The sequence below is a fragment of the Halichoeres trimaculatus genome, unplaced genomic scaffold, assembly GCF_033239565.1.
Source record: "Halichoeres trimaculatus isolate MK-OKI-2021-1 unplaced genomic scaffold, fHalTri1.1 fHalTri1_scaffold_7, whole genome shotgun sequence".
Classification (NCBI taxonomy): Eukaryota; Metazoa; Chordata; class Actinopteri; order Labriformes; family Labridae; genus Halichoeres; species Halichoeres trimaculatus.
The window spans coordinates 12,841,870-12,857,843 of record NW_027437185.1 but is presented as its reverse complement, the minus strand read 5'-3'; the positions used below and the strand labels follow the sequence as shown (position 1 = coordinate 12,857,843).

Sequence of the window (15,974 nt, the reverse complement as noted above, 5' to 3'; positions counted from 1 at the left end):
TGGAAATGCCATAGAGGAGATAGTTCGGATTGAATGGATTGCACTGCGTGTGCCCGTGTTAATGATGTTGAATTAGTCCTTAATTTGAATTAATTAAGCTGACTTGCAGGGGTAGCATGGTTGCAAACTGTGAGGGCCGTGCGGATGCATCGTGGTGTGTGTACAGCTCATGCAAATGCAGGTGCATGTTCCTGGAAACTTCAAGTCTGTGTACTCCTCCTTTGCACAGGTCCCCTGACGAGTCGGCAGATCTTCCGCTTCAGCGAAGAGGGCTTGGTCAATGCCAGGTTCGACTACAGCTACAACAACTTCAGAGTGACGAGCATGCAGGCAGTCATCAATGAGACCCCTCTGCCCATCGACCTGTACCGCTACGTTGATGTGTCAGGAAGGGTGGAGCAGTTTGGCAAATTCAGCGTCATTTTCTACGACCTCAACCAGGTGGGCAGAACACGGCGTCAAGAAAATAACAACATACAACTTCCTCTTCCTTGAATTGTTGGAAAAGTATTTTATCAATGACCAGTGAAGCTTTCAGATAACAAATGAAGGTTGCTACTAGCCAGTTAGCATTGTGGCTAGAATGCTAAAGAGCAATGTCTATCAAAAAGTTTACCAACTAAAAACTGTTGTTTCTTTGTCAGGGAGCAGAGATCATGAATTAAACTAGTAAATATCTTCACCCAAGTGTATTTCATTCACAAACTTGCAGCTGATTTCTAATTACAGTAATAACATATCTGTAGAGTTAAATGAATACTCTTTGCCTGACCTCTGACTCCTACTGCTGTTTAGGTCATCACCACTCATCTGATGAAGCACACCAAGGTGTTTAACTCCTATGGCCAGGTGGTGGAAGTCCAGTATGAAATCCTTAAATCCATCGCCTACTGGATGACGATACAGTATGACTCTGCAGGGCGCACAACCACCTGTGACATCAGGGTGGGCGTGGACAGTAACGTTACACGCTACACATACGAGTATGACGCAGATAGCCAGCTGCAGAGTGCTTCAGTCAATGAGCGACCTCAGTGGCGCTACAGCTATGACCTCAACGGGAACATCAACCTGCTCAGCCACGGGACCAGTGCACGGTCAGTCCAAATCCACATGAGGCAGATTTTTATGGTCTCAAAATAACTGAAGAGATGTTATGATACATTTTGGAGCATTTCTTAGTCAACTTTTTACTAGACTGTTATCATCTGATGGATTGCAGTTTCATTTCATAAAGACAGTAATGATCCCCAGGGCCCGTATTCGCGAAGCTTCTCAAAGTCCTTTCAGTGAGCTCCTAACTTAGTTTAAAAATTCCTATCGAGGAGTCTGAGCTTAAAGTGATACTCCGGGATGGAACAAGTTGGGTCCTATCACAAGGTTTAGGGCAGAAATTACCCCTACAGCAGTGTTTTTGTGCAGCAGAAGCCCAGAGCACTCACACCAAACACCCCCTCCCTGCTCCTCTGCCGGTTTCCTCTGCACTCAGATGGGGCCATTTTTAACTTGACCAAAAACACAAATAAACGTACTCCCGCCAAAAAAATCTGATATTGGTCTGCATTCACGGTTCATATAGAGAATTTTCAGCGCGTTACTTTCACACAAAAACACCACTAAATAAGGCTCTTGTTCTCATTGTGTCGTAAAACGGCGCTACCTCCACTGCAGTGCCACAGCTGACTAGGAGGTGCTCGCCGCTTAGTGTATCAGTCTGCGCACGCGGCGTGCCAGATATAAAAAAAACGCAGGTAGTCTGACAGGACGAAGAGACACGATGAGAACTAGAGCCTTATTTAGCGGTGTTTTTGTGTGAAAGTAACGCGCTGAAAATTCTCTACATAAAGCGTGAATGCAGATCGATATCAGATTTTTTCGGTGGGAGTCCGTTTATTTCTGTTTTTGGTCAAGTTAAAAATGGCCCCGGTTGGCGCAGAGGAAACCGGCAGAGGAGCAGGGAGGGGGTGTTTGGTGCGAGCGCCCTGGGCTTCTGCTGCACAAAAACACTGCTGTAGGGGTAATTTCTGCCCTAAACCTTGTGATAAGACCCAACTTGTTCCATCCCGGAGTATCACTTTAAGAGTAATTCAGGAAGCTTCTGAGAGCAAGGAGGAGACAGAAACTTTTATTTTACTGAGGAGGTGTGGTTGACCCCATTCCTAGGTATGACACAGTCTGCTAAAAGCTGTGATTGGTTGGTACAAAAAAGGAAAAAAACAAGGGAAAACAGCACCCCATGCTCCTAACAATGAATGTACAGTAATATCAATAAATCACATAACTCAGACTGTATTCAGAAATGTGTAATAGTGATATTAATTTTACATCGTGATGATAAAACTCAGCAAAATTATATTAATTGTGACACAGCTTCAAAATGTTTGAACGACCTTATCCACATGCCGATCATATTGATTTGCTTATTGTTCTGTTTACTGTCCATGCTGCTCATGTTACTACTCAATGTGTTTGGTTTTAATAGTGGACGCAGACTCAGCTGTCAGTGCTTCCTGTGATTGATGGCCTCTTTTTAAAAAACAGTATAATTTGGCAGAACGACCAAAACAACGAATGGCATGGTTAAAAAAAGAACTGAACTGTGCCTGCTGTTGGCTCAGCTCAAGAATAAAACAGTATCGAGAGGGAAACTGGGTCCCAGTATGATTTAGACTTAGGCCAACTTATTGCCCAACAAATCAATAATCATTGTTCCTCTCCTTGTGCGCACAAAGTGCACGAGTGTAGGGGTGCGCTGTGCTGCTATCCTAAGCAAGAGCTGAAGACAGCATGAAGTGAAGTCGTTCTCATAGTGTTGTGAGCTACCACTTACGACATTGGTTCCTTTGATATCAATAATCCTAAGAATGTTATATATATTTCATCTGCTCATTTACTGGTCTGTGTAGGGGGTGGATCAGCAGCTAACAGCTGTCTCAGGTGGCAGAAACTGTGTTTAGCATGTTAAGAAAGTCTGACACCAGCATCAGCATCTTAAAAGTCCTTCTAACAGTTTGTCACCTTGGAAGTTCTCTTAAACCTTAAGACCATAGACTGTAAAAAGAATTGGACGTCATCTTGCTCAGCTCAAAGTGAGGTCACCACAAAAACTGCTCCCCCTGGTGGCTGGCTGCAGTATAGGTCAAAAAATTCATCTCTCCAGTCATTCAAGATGGGCTGTGGTCAAACTTTTAAAAGATTGATACACCTCATAGAAATGTTTCTCATGTCCAATTGTTGTGGTGATTTAAAGACATCATTTGGCTGCCTTGTTTTCAGGTCCTATTTTCTCTGAAAAGTTTTTTTTTCATTAATTATTAGAGGCTAAAAACGAGGTTTTACATCACTTTGAACGATGATTGACAGCTGGTCAGTTGTGTTGTTTGTTTTTGTCAGGGATCGTAAAACATGTTTGGAGGGAGAGCCAAGAAGAGATTAGACTCTCAAAAGAAAATAATAATTATTTTTGTCACCCAGCTCCACTTAGATTCTCTCTCATAGTCCCTACTGCGCAGACTCTGGCTGCACAACTACTACCAGTGGCTAGACCTGTGGCGGGGATACTTTGGCTTCAAAACCTTACAATGGTTAATGGTGGAACAACGCTGTACACTCTATATACAGTCTATGGTTAAGACGCTTTGCGAATATTCTGGAAAAAAATCTTAGAATCCAAGGAATTCTCAGATTATTCTAAAAATGGCGTCACCAAGAGCTACTTTTAGCCTTAGGATGCGTTGTGAATATGGGCCCAGTTGATTAGTTCTGCAGAATAGCGATCTCTGACTTTTCTTGTTCGAGGTTGTCTTTAAACTAAAATGTTGACTGATTAATCTGAATGTGAAACACAGCTTTAGGACCCTCTAAAGGAGGGTTTACCACTTATGCACTTCTGACTCATTGTGTTGTTGTTAGGTTTGTTGAATCAGTTTGTAATTTGGTTCAAAATCAACAGAGACTGAATCTGATGAGTCTCACATTCACTTTCTGTTCAGTGCTGATGACTAAATGTTGGAGGAGACTGTAAACATGAGGCGTTTATTGCATTTGAAGTTATGGCTGAGCCTTAAAGAGCTGCTTACATTCTCTCTGACTCTCATCTTTTGTTGACTGACTAAAGTTGGAAAAACTTGTTTAATTTTTCTGCAGTATTTGCTTTTTTGTTTGGTTTATATTCCAGGCTGACGCCGCTGCGCTACGACCAGAGAGACCGCATCACACACCTCGGAGAGCTGCAGTACAGCGTGGACGATGATGGCTTCCTCCACCAGCGAGCAAATGATCTGTTCGACTACAATTCCAACGGCCTGCTAACGCGCGTCTTCAATCGAGTGACCGAGCACACCATGTGGTATCGCTACGACGGGCTTGGTCGGCGTGTAGCCACCAAGAACAGCAAGGGCGAGCAGCTGCAGTTCTTTTACGCTGACCTGTCACATCCCACCAGGGTCAGCCATTTGTACAACCACAGCAGCAATCTGATCACATCGCTGTACTACGACCTGCAGGGCCACCTCATCGCCATGGAGCTCAGCAGCGGGGAGGAGTATTATGTCGCCTGCGACAGCGTGGGGAGTCCAAGAGCTGTCTTCTCTAGTAAAGGGCGGCTGGTCAAAGAGATCCTCTACACCCCTTATGGAGAGGTGTACCAGGACACCAACCCCGACTTCCAGCTTGTCATCGGCTTCCACGGAGGCTTGTACGATCCTCTCACACGGCTGGTGCATTTAGGCAGACGGGATTATGACACACTGGCTGGTCGATGGACTTCACCCAATCACGAGCTGTGGGGAGAGCTGAGCAAAGAGCCCAAGCCGTTTAACCTGTACGCTTTCAAGAATAACTGTCCAGTTGGCAAGGTGGAGGAGGTGACAAAGTTTACCACAGGTGAGCTTCACATGTGCTCAGGTTTTGATTCACTTCACAGCTCCACACTGAATCAGTCACTAACTCTCTCTCACAAGATGCTGCAGGCAGAAATTTCACTCAGCAACACCTACTCCCACACAACTCCAAGTAGAAAACATATGCGAGCGGGGCTCACAGCTAACCACAGGTGAGCTGTGTGGCAGAGACAGAAGATGTGACAGACAGAATGTTCTGGCAACAGAAAGGACAGCCAGGCCTCAGATCAGCTTGTTTTTTAACACAGACGGTTGTGTTTTGTTCCCTCTGTCTGTCAAGAACACACTGTTTTCCCGAGAGGCAAAATAGAGACTGGAGCGAGGGAGCGAGATGGAATAAGAGAATGAATATGGGATGTTGGTGGGGGCACATGTCCTTCTAGTTAATGGAACGTTCATTTGGCCTGTCACGTAGGCCTGCAGCAAGGTTGTTTATTACAGAATGAATTTGTTTGTCAGGGAAACACCACCGAGCCATCCCTACCACGTGCTATCTTCATATATTGTGTGATTTCCTGAACAAGGTGTTGTTACTCTGGCCCTATGACTTTTTGTTCGCCTCGCAGTATATCCAGCTTATTCTAACTCTCTCCTCCTGTGCAATTTTCTCTTCTTCCATATGCCTGTGTGTGTTTTTTTGTTTGTGTGTGTGTGTGTGTGTGTGTGTGTGTGTGTGTGTGTGTGTGTGTGTGTGTGTGTGTGTGTGTGTGTGTGTGTGTGTGTGTGTGTGTGTGTGTGTGTGTGTGTGTGTGTGTGTGTGTGTGTATCAACATTTCTACGTGCCTGTGTTCAGACATCGGTAGCTGGCTGCAGCTCTTTGGCTTCCAGCTTCATAATGTCGTCCCTGGCTTCCCAAAGCCTGACGTTGGCAGAATGGAGCAAACATACGAACTGATGAAGACCCAAACCAAGACTCAGAACTGGGACTCCAGTAAGGTGAGCTGTTCACCACCAACAACCACGGCGAGCTGCACCACAGCAGTTTCAGCTCTGTGTGCAACTGTGTTAGTTATTTGTTTGTCCCTCTCCTCATGGAATTATATTTTTAAAGAAATATGGTTTTTTTCCTCTACTCAGTTGGTTTCCCTTCTCTTATTTTTTAAATTTCATTTAATTCATTGTTGTGCGTTATTTAAGCTTAGGGGCAAAACAGACTAAATGTTCCCAACCACACATAACCGGGGGCTAGAGATAAGCTTTTGTTTTTAAAATCCACTTACCCTTGAGTTCATGGTTTGGTTGCCATTAGGGCAAAATACATTGAGCTACAGTTTCTGAGCTCGCTTAAAACTTTTAAGAAGCCTTTTAGTGCACAGAAACAAAGTTAAAATATATATAAATATATATTTTTAAATGCTGTCATTATTAACTTGAGACATTAAAAATAATTATTAATAACCGAAATATATTGTGAAAAATACAATTGTTAAAAAAATATATTTTTCTATTGAAATTAGGTTTTGAGATTTTAGTTGAGTTTTAAATTTTAAAATTGTTGGAATAGTTTGTCAGTGCTGCCATGATGTAAACACTTTGGCAATCAGTCCCCCTGAAAATGGTTATTCAACTGAATAAGATTGATTTAAGCCTGGCTCACATTACAGGATTTTAGGGCCGACTTGATCCCAATTCAGCCATCCATGGAGGAGTCCGATCCAGGACCAAGGTCAGCCCTGACATTTAACCCAGATTATCTTTTAGTGTGAGTGGGTGAAGGATCAACCTTGAGTCCTACGGCCTGCTTACAGACTAGGGCTGAACCATTTCGGAAAATAATCTAATTGCAATTTTTTTGGATCAATATTGCGATTTAACATGCGATTTTTGGGGCGATCTTGTGCATTATTCACTAAACACAAGCAATAAATCATTCTGTAGTATAACCAACACAACAAAGGAAACTGTTAATATATGAACATTTCTTTTCTGTAGGCCAGGCCTGCATGTTATGATGAAATGAGATGAATTGATGCATGAATTGATTCAAATAAAATATCTTTGTTTAACTATTACAATCACAGTAGAATATTGACTTCAAGCCTTGTAAACGTGTATTTTAATTATTATTAATTACCTACAATCTAAGACAGAAACATAGCCCTGCAGAACAGGCCTGGTATAAACAATAATATAAAAAATTAAATGAATCCCACACTAAATAAAGTGCAGTGATGTAAATAAGACTAAATCTCTGACTCAACCACTGAAATATGTAAACATATGAAATACACTTTTTTTATATAAATGAAACACTGAGTAAACATAAATGTTTAACGTATAAAAATCTCACTGATCTCTCATCAGTAACAAAGCACAAACTAAAGTGAAGACCTATAAACAAGAATAGTTTTGGCTCAACCATTTAGAAACTTTTTTTTTTAAATTGCAGCCTTTGCGATTTGAAAATTGCATTCTGTTACATTGCGATGTTGGTTTAAATGCGATTAATTGTTCAGCCCTATTACAGACTCATCAGAGCCACCTCTGTAATTTTTAAACATGTTTTATATTTATTGTGATGATCACGCCACTCATTTTCACCAAGATGACAACAGCCAATCAGAGAGCGCCACCTACTAGGGACAGGAAATGATTAGAAGTTATCAGAGACACAGTGTTGTCCACCTCTCTCCAACCACTTCTTCATCCAGATTCATTTAGTCTTCTTTTCTTTTTCTGTAAATAATGGCCACAGCCCGCAGCACCATGCTTGTCTCCATTCTTTTGTTTCCTCATGAAATGACGTTGGATCGCGTGCTGAATCCCTCGGTCTGGTCAGATAATCTTGATGAAATCCTTTGGTGTGTGTTGGTCATAATTTTCAGATCTTGTATTAGATGTAGATATAGCTGTAGGAGATGGATGTGAAAACCCTCCTGATGTGTGGATGCAACCTGATTTTTGAATCTTTTAAGATGTTTCAAACTCCTGCAGTGTGAGTCAGGCTTTATTATGAGTCCTCAAATGATTAGTAAAAATGAAGTGAATTTAATAATTTGGGCTGTTTTTTGGCTCACTAAGTCATACAGAGTACAGCTGCAAAGATAATGACCAACCCAATTAAATGCCCTGATTTCCCCCTGACTCATATTTAAAGACATGGCAGTTGAAGCACGAAGTAATAGCAGTATCAAACTGTCATTTTGGTAACACTCCACCAGGTTCAGCCTTTTTCACACCACACATTTTGACTTGTCGTGGGAAGAAAACCACAAGTGTTACAGAGTATTTAAAAGACGAAAGAAGGGATGTGTCATTTCTGATTTATTATCAAAGAGGAAGGGGCACCGTGCCTTTCCCGTAAGCTGGTCCTGTCTAACAGTAATACAGTGATAAGCCCAGTATGTGAATAGTGTTGTTTTTTATAACCTGTGTCTTCCTCCCAGGTGGTCTTGGGGATCCAGTGTGAACTGCGGAGACAGCTGAGGAGTTTCATCTCCCTGGAGAGGTTACCTCTGGTCTCCGAGCCTGTGGGCTCTACCTGTCACAGACCCATGCGCCCTCCCCCCTTCGGCTCCCGACCCTCCCTTCTGGGCCCCAGCATCCGCTTTGCTGTCTCCCATGGCCGTGTCAGCGCTGAAGTCATCGGCGTAGCCAGCGAGGACAGCCGCCGCGTGGCAGCCATCTTAAATGGTGCTGTCCATCTGAGCGGGCTGAGCTTCACCGTGCAGGGCTGCGACACCCATCACTTCCTTCAGTCCCGGCCCATTGAGGAAGACCTCGCCCTGGGGTTAGGAGTCGGGGGACGCATCCTGGAGAGCGGGGTGAACGTGAGCGTGTCTCAGATGAGCGCACTGGTAAACGGCAGGACTCGACGATTTGCTGATATCACCCTTCAGCAGGGAGCGCTGTGTCTGTGTGTGCGCTACGGCGGGAGCGAGGAGGAGGAGAGGGCGCGAGTGAAGGAGGAGGCGAGGAAGAGAGCAGTGGAGGGGGCGTGGGAGAAAGAGAGGAAGAGAGTGGAGTTAGGGGATGCGGGGAGCCGGGTGTGGAGCGAGGCCGAGAAGCAGCAGCTGCTGACCGGAGGACTGATTCAGGGTTACGACGGCTACTACTCCTTGCCTACAGAGCAGCAGCCGGAGCTGTCCGACTGCCCCTCCAACATCCACTTTATGACACTGAGCGAGGTGGGGGGCAGGTAACAGAGACACGCGAGCAGCCCCCCACCCCACCAAAGACTGCCTGTTTCTACTCTACTCTGATTTGTTCTACTGTTTCTATACTGTATGAAAAAAAGAAGATGACGACAGAAGAAGAACAAGAGGAGAGATTGGGGAAAAAATGATCTCCAAATGCCTTTAATTGTGACAAAATGATGGTATTTTATTATTATCGTCCAGTTTCTCCGATTTCTAACAGTGGCACAAGCAGTGTGGTTTGGCTGTGGCTTTGCTTTTTGTATCCGACCGGCCTAGGACTGACGGACTGACTCCCCGACCGACGGACTGACTCTCCGACCGTCTGTCATTTGCTGTTTCAACACTGTTAATCATTTTAGACTCTGTTCTAATTCACAGACCTGTAGAGATGAAGACATTAGGATTACCAGTGAATGATCCTCTTCATGACTCAAATCAAGAGCTCTGCGGTGGCCATTTGAGTTCCTACATGGTTTACCTCGGATATACTATCGTTTACATATTGTGTAAGAGAGGCCTTGTCGACTCTGACACTCCCCTTTAGAGAAGGAAACCTCTCCTGGTATTCCTCCTCTGGTGTGCTCCAACAGTAGTTTGTATGAGTGTGTAAACTGAAATCAAGAATGTACATAGCCAGTGCTTTCACACTGAAAAAAGTGCTCAACTGGAAATTCTGTTGTTCATAAGTAAGTGTCAGTATTGTTAATCAATAGAAAAACAGTTACATTTTTGCAAAGAATTATACATGGCTATAGTAAATATTCTCGCTGAAAAATCTGACTTTATTGGGTTACAATGCTGATTAAAGTTATTATGTGTGAATTACAAACTGCTCGATGGTATTTCATACACATGGCGGCTTGTTATTTCTCCCTCTGTCTGCTCTCTGTCGCTGCGCCTTCTCTCCACACATTTGTTGTGCGCTCTTTGTTCTTGTTTCTGGGAGTTTGTAACTTTCAAATCTGTGCTGTCATTATCACCCATCATTATGGCTCAAACTGAGATATGCATGAGGAACCTGAGTCTGTCAGAAGAGAAAAAAAAAGAAGAAGAAGAAGAAGAAAGAGAGGCAAAAAGAAGAAGGAAAAAAAAAAAGGCACGGAGAAGGGAAAAAGAAATGTGACAGCTGAGGCTCAGCGAGTGGGTGGTGAGTGCAGAAGGGGCAGGACCTGGAGTTGGCTGTGCCGTTCTCTACAGCTTGTCTCCTCTCATTAGGAAATGCCAATCAGACTGCATGTGAACCACTTCCAAGCCTCCTTCCTCCTCCCCCTAAAAAAAAAGTTTGAAAAGAAAGCAAAGAAGTTTGTTTGTTTTTCTTTTTTTTTTAATCTAGCTACCACTAATCCACCTCCCCGTCCGTCTGCCTTTCCCCAACTTGCCTCCCTCCCGTCGTCACTCCACCATCTGCCCACCATTAATTGTTTGTGTTTCTCTCCTGGGCTGTGGATGACAGAGCCGCACAATGCATATGTTCTGACTGCCAGCAGGTGATATACGTTCCCGACGAGCACTGTGCTGATCGGCCGCGATGCACCTTCTCTTCTAAACCATATGCTCCGCGAGATACTGTCCAACCTCATCTCAGTGCTGAAGAGATGGAGGGTCTGGTTGCTAGGAGACGGCTGCACTGAAGAATTGTCTGGGCTGAATGGATCCCCTCTCTTCCTCTCTCCTCCTTTTTCCTCTTCCCTCTCTTTCCTCTCTTTCCCATATTTTGCATGAAGAGCCAGTAATGTCAGTCAGATGAATGACAGACCCCCCCCCCCTCCTCCTCCCTCTGTGGAAATCACTGCTTCAATATGTCAAATTGAATTTTTGTTCCACATCATGTGTCAGATGGAGACTCCACTGTGTATGTGTGACCTCATTTAAAAGAGTTTATTTCGACCAATGTCATTTATTTTCTTTGCCATTCACATAACCAAATTGCATTAAGAAAACAGAGCACAATATTTGCTGTCAACGAACAAAAACAGTAATGGATATGAATGTTTCAGCAGCTGAATATTTTACATCAAATCTCTGGAAGTTGTGAGGCACTTTCTGTGCTGCATGTGCAGAAAAAAAAAGAAAGAGGCACTGGAAAGAGATCTGAGGCAGCACTAGAACTTTAAATGTCTTTGATTCAACAAACAGAAGCTGCTTAATTGGAAAGAAATGACATTTACTCCACACACGGCGTGAAAAATGCAACAGCAGGAACCACACAAGGACGACATTTTTGTTTATAATTAGGTCAATGGAGAGCTTAGGGTTTGCCCCTAACCGACAGCCTGCTGCACCTCCTTCTTGTTCCTGTTTTTCTGTCCCTGAGCAGCAGCATGCTGCTGGAGGTAAGAGTCAGGGCTGCTGTGTGTCGGTGACAGGCTATTACCGGCGTCTGAGCCTCTGTGTGTTTGTGCCCGTCTCTGAGCGGTGACAGGGTAGAGCAGAGGCGAGGCAATCCCTTGTCCGGCCTTCTGGAAAGTTGCTATCAAGTTCTTGACTTGCCGGAAATATCGCTTCTGCACACCAGGAGTGGTCTGAAACAGGAGAAAGACGGCAAAATAAATTCAGCTTTTCCATCTCTGCCTTCAGATGAAGCCCTGCAGGGAAATGAGAGGGACAGGACAGGGCTGGCTTGAAGTGAGCTCACACAGATGCACCTGATAAAAGACATCAGACACACCAACAGTTCAGAGAAACTCATTGTGCAAAGGCATGGGCTGGGAACCATGTCAGGTTTTTTTTTCATGCATCCAGTCCACTGATCCACGCTGAGCCCGTGTTTGAGAAAGAAGAACACAAAGATAAATAAGATGATGCAAAAGAAAGTCAATCTGTAATTGCTGTAAAACTACTCAAGAAGAGTGGAGCATGGACTCGAGGGGTTTAAAAGCTAAAATAGAAGAAATCTGGTTCCATTTACCGCTAAAAGCATCTGCTCCCCTGGGCTTTTTTTTAATAAACAACACAACAAAAAGCATTTATTTTAGGATTGATGTGTGAAGCCGCAAATGCTAAGTGTCCCATTATCGCTACTGTGAGTGAATAAAACTGAAATAATTCACTTTCAGAAAGCACCTGCTGTTTAAATCAAAATAAAACAAGTCAATCAGAATTCATCCTCTGCTGCACACGAGGCTTAAGTGAAATTCAAGTTTGCCGATGAACTTCCAGTGAGTTTAGCAATCTTTTTTATTTTAAATCAATTTTCCTTTTCGCTCACAGCTGTCAGATTAACATGTGATATTTCTAAACTATGAGGATTAAATATTTTAAAGTGCTATAATTTTGCTCAGTAAGGGCTTTAGAAAGCAGTTTTCACCCTGTGCAATCAATCATGCAGCAGGAGAGCGTGGTAAACTTGCTCCTTGAATGCAGTTTAAAATCATTTAATCAAACACAGAGAGCACTTTCCACAGCAAAGCACTTTGGTTGTTTCTGTCTCCGGCCACAAGTGTTACCTCTGTTCCCTGGAATATTTCATTAAAGTGATTGATTCTGCACATGAATAATGTAAACTGTTATTGAGCTTGTAGTGAAATGCGTGTAATCCAAGGCTTTGTGCTATCTGTTCTCTTGATGCTGTCAGTAAAAATGAGCCGGGGTGAAATGTAGTTACAGCAACATCTTGCTTAGTTGTCACACAGAGAAAGACAAAGCCTTCAGATGTTTCTACACAACCACATCTCGCCAACCCTCACTGCTCAATTACATATCCCATCAGAGACGCTGTCAAATGCAATTCTACATTTTCTATCTCTGGAGTGTTTGCTGATGCAGTGGTGTCTTAAATTTAAGTCAGGTTTCAGAGGGATACGCAGAGTGTTAGTGTTAAAAAAAAATAAGAAAATGAAATGCACCCCTTCTGTACTGAAAAAAAAAATGAATAAAATAAAATGTTTGACTTAAATCCTGGGTTGACTGAATTACGCCAGCGCCCAAACAACCTCCAGATTTAATAATCCTCAATAAAAGTGAGATAGATTCTGCTGGATGTGTAAAGTCTCCAGCTGAGAGGGAGGGAGTCAGCACAGGATCAGAGCAAAGAATAAAAGAAAATGCGTCACCTCTGCGGTCCAGGTCCCTGTACTGTCCTTGTGAAGTCTGTATGTGTAGACGTATCCGTCACTCCTGCACACACACACACACACACACACACACACAGAAATGACTTTGACCCTGAGATCATCTTTCAGTTTAATGAAATAAGTATTTGCCTCAGCCGTTGCCTTTGTTGCTCCTCTGGGACTCACATTTCACACTAAATAAAAGGCCACCCCATTTTTTGGTTTCAGCTAACACACACTTTGTTTATGCCTCTGCTTTTATTTTCTTAAATGTGAGGGGATCAATAATCTCTGTAATAGCAGAAAATATGGTTATGTGTTGATGTGCTCATGGAGGTCTCAGTAATGGCCTGAAGAGGACAAAGGGATGATGAACAATCTGTATTTCTACTCACAGCACACACAGGCAGTAGACACCCTCCATGGAGTCACTGTTACGGACTAGGTAGCATCCATTTCTCCCGTCCTGGGCCAGCCTCCGCTCCCCTTCTTCTCTACCAATGGGTCCGTGGTAGACGCTCAGTTTTTCCATCACAGCTCTTCTCCAGATCTGCTCCCGAGTGTCAACCCTCCTTTCTCCCCGTCTTTCTCTTAACCTTGACTTCAACTTTTTCACTCCAGGCAAGCCTTTAGGTCTGCTCTGTGTACGCTCTACGCTGGGAACCTGGGTGAGGTAGCTGTCCTGCCTCCTCTGATATCTGCCTCTTGCTGTTTCAGATGTTTGTCAGGGAGTCTGAGCTTTGGTAAGGCAGCGTTCTGATTTTCCACACACTGAAAGCAGCTCTGTCTCAACTCTAACCTTTATGGCCTTCCTCTTTGTCTTGAAGATACACACATGTGAAAAGGCACACACACACACACCCATATACACAATGTGGGTTTGTGTTTCTCTCAGGAAATGATTGTATTTTTTTTTGACAGGAAATAACTTCAAAGTTTCTAACTGAACCGTTCCACAACAACAGAACACACAGGAGAGAAAATACGAAAGCAATATCACTGTTTTTACACAGAAATACGTATTTTCAGCTCATCTGACTTTTTTCCAGCTCAGTTACCTGGAGGCCTTCCTTTTTTTTTCTGATTAGCTCAAGTTTGCTTACGCTGTCTGTTTCAACCACAGTTTCCATGAGCCCTAGTGTGCAGTTTATCGTGCAATTAATCTGCTGGGGAAGAAGTATTCAGATCCTTGTATCGACAGCAAATTAGTGCCTGAATGTTAAATACTTTTGCAAGCTACAGAGCTCCACACAGATCCTACTGAAGTAACACCACACAAGATGTATCAGTACAACTCAAATTTGAAAATTTATATTTCATTCTGCAGGGAATTGATCAATTTGTTGTTATAAAATTATAACAAAGATCATTAAGCTATATTAGCTTCTCTGTTTACCCTTAAAAAGGTTCATGTAAAAAATCGAAACCCTATCTTTTCTTTGATTTGAAAAAAAAAAAGAATTATTTTACACATATAATTCACCATCTTATATTTAAATGAAGCATACAATAAGTTTTAGTGGAACTGGAAATGAGATTAATCATTAAATTATGTTAAACTTTACCTTTTAAATCAGGGGTCATGATGCAGGGACAGGATCATTATGAACAATACATCATGCTTTATATCAATTTAGACACATTTAATATATAATCCTATATTATACCACCACACTATATTTAAGCTGTCAAAATGCAAAGGATTTGAAGTAGCAAAGTACAATACTTCCCTATGTAACTGGTATATCAGAAATGTTTTTTTACAGCTGGTATTATTTTCTGAAACATCAGCAATGTGTCTTATTCCTGTGCTTTGATTTAAAATAAAACACATTTAAGGAAGACAATGTGAATATTAATTGAATAAAAATGATAAATTTTTAATGTTGTGTTAAAAAAAAGAATGGCAAAAAGTTAGTTTCTTGCTCTGTAAAAGATTTCTCCTTATCCCTCCCTCTCCTCCACACTGCGCAGCACATGTTCATAGTCACATGTCACTGGTCTGTCTGCTGCTGAACGTGTGTCAAGGACTGTCACACCTGCTCTGTAGAACAGTGAGGAATCAGCTAATGAAGCTGTGTATATTTGTGTGTGTGTGTCTGTGTGTGTGTGTGTAATGATAGTGAGGAGCAGCAACATACCCATCCTGCAATCTGTCCTGTCAGTTGTAAAGTTCTGTTGTGTCAAATTAGGATGTGGTTATTAAAATATTAAAGGTGTGCAGCAGCAACATGCCATTCAGATTTTACACATGGCTGATAGCACAGCTTCTGTTGTTAAAAGCACATCAACTTTGATGACAAAAATGTAGTGTGTTTCTTTTTTCACAGACAGTTCTTGTGCTGCTGCAAAAGACCCTTCAGACAGGCTCACCAACACCATGTTGTGTGTGTGTGTGTTTTGTGCCAGTAGCTTTCTTTAACGCAGCATTTGTGGAGGATTTGTGTTTTTATACATTCAGAAGTGTAGCCTACATGAGTCATCAGTCTGTGTCAGGGAAATGTTTCCCCCGGCTCACAAAGATCATGAGCGCTGGGACTCTGGGGCTCTGTCTGGAAAAGCAGCCAGTGGCATCCTACTCACTGCTTCGGCAGCACTTTAGCACCATCCAGTGGAGATATTTGAAAGATTAACGAGGATCGATCTGCAGCAAGTGGCTGGAGGTTCAATCTGGATGGCTTTTAGTTGAGATTCTTTCTTTTTAGTTGCTGTGTTATCCTCCAGAACATTAAGAGTAAAGATGTAGAAATCCAAGAAAGCTAAAACACAACTATTAATGCATGAAGAACTCTCCTCAACCTTCATGTAGAAAAGAAATCCGTGGCCTTCACCTGTGTAAAAAAAAAAAAAAAAAAAAACTCATATAGCTTCCATCATCTTCC

The 15,974-nt window shown here is 42.7% G+C and overlaps 2 protein-coding genes across 2 annotated transcripts in view; one reads left to right on the top strand and one right to left on the bottom strand.

Moving 5' to 3' along the window:
- The window catches only part of tenm1 (teneurin transmembrane protein 1), a 206,940-nt gene extending 197,582 nt beyond the window's left edge, over positions 1 to 9,358 (top strand). The window contains exons 34-38 of the mRNA XM_074674832.1: positions 230 to 441; positions 796 to 1,097; positions 4,178 to 4,884; positions 5,695 to 5,837; positions 8,288 to 9,358. Coding sequence (XP_074530933.1) covers positions 230 to 441; positions 796 to 1,097; positions 4,178 to 4,884; positions 5,695 to 5,837; positions 8,288 to 9,043 — 2,120 coding nt within the window. The 3' untranslated portion in view covers positions 9,044 to 9,358. The remainder of the gene's footprint in view (positions 1 to 229; positions 442 to 795; positions 1,098 to 4,177; positions 4,885 to 5,694; positions 5,838 to 8,287) is intronic.
- A 1,619-nt stretch (positions 9,359 to 10,977) lies between these two features.
- Positions 10,978 to 13,852, bottom strand: LOC141793944 (SH2 domain-containing protein 1A-like). The gene is made up of 3 exons (XM_074674833.1): positions 13,488 to 13,852; positions 13,093 to 13,156; positions 10,978 to 11,562 (listed from the first exon to the last, which is right to left on the bottom strand). The coding sequence occupies exons 1-3, from the start codon at positions 13,622 to 13,624 to the stop codon at positions 11,302 to 11,304; spliced, it is 462 nt and encodes a 153-aa protein (XP_074530934.1). The 5' UTR covers positions 13,625 to 13,852; the 3' UTR covers positions 10,978 to 11,301.
- Positions 13,853 to 15,974: the final 2,122 nt, after the last annotated feature.

Excerpts from the sequence above, each read along its gene's own strand:
- LOC141793944 (XM_074674833.1), bottom strand. The coding sequence starts at position 13,624 with ATGGAAAAACTGAGCGTCTACCACGGACCCATTGGTAGAGAAGAAGGG. Across the intron at positions 13,157-13,487 it reads GTCTACTGCCTGTGTGTGCT|GAGTGACGGATACGTCTACA; the intron begins GTGAGTAGAAAT and ends GTGTGTGTGCAG. Across the intron at positions 11,563-13,092 it reads CAGGGACCTGGACCGCAGAG|ACCACTCCTGGTGTGCAGAA; the intron begins GTGACGCATTTT and ends CTCCTGTTTCAG.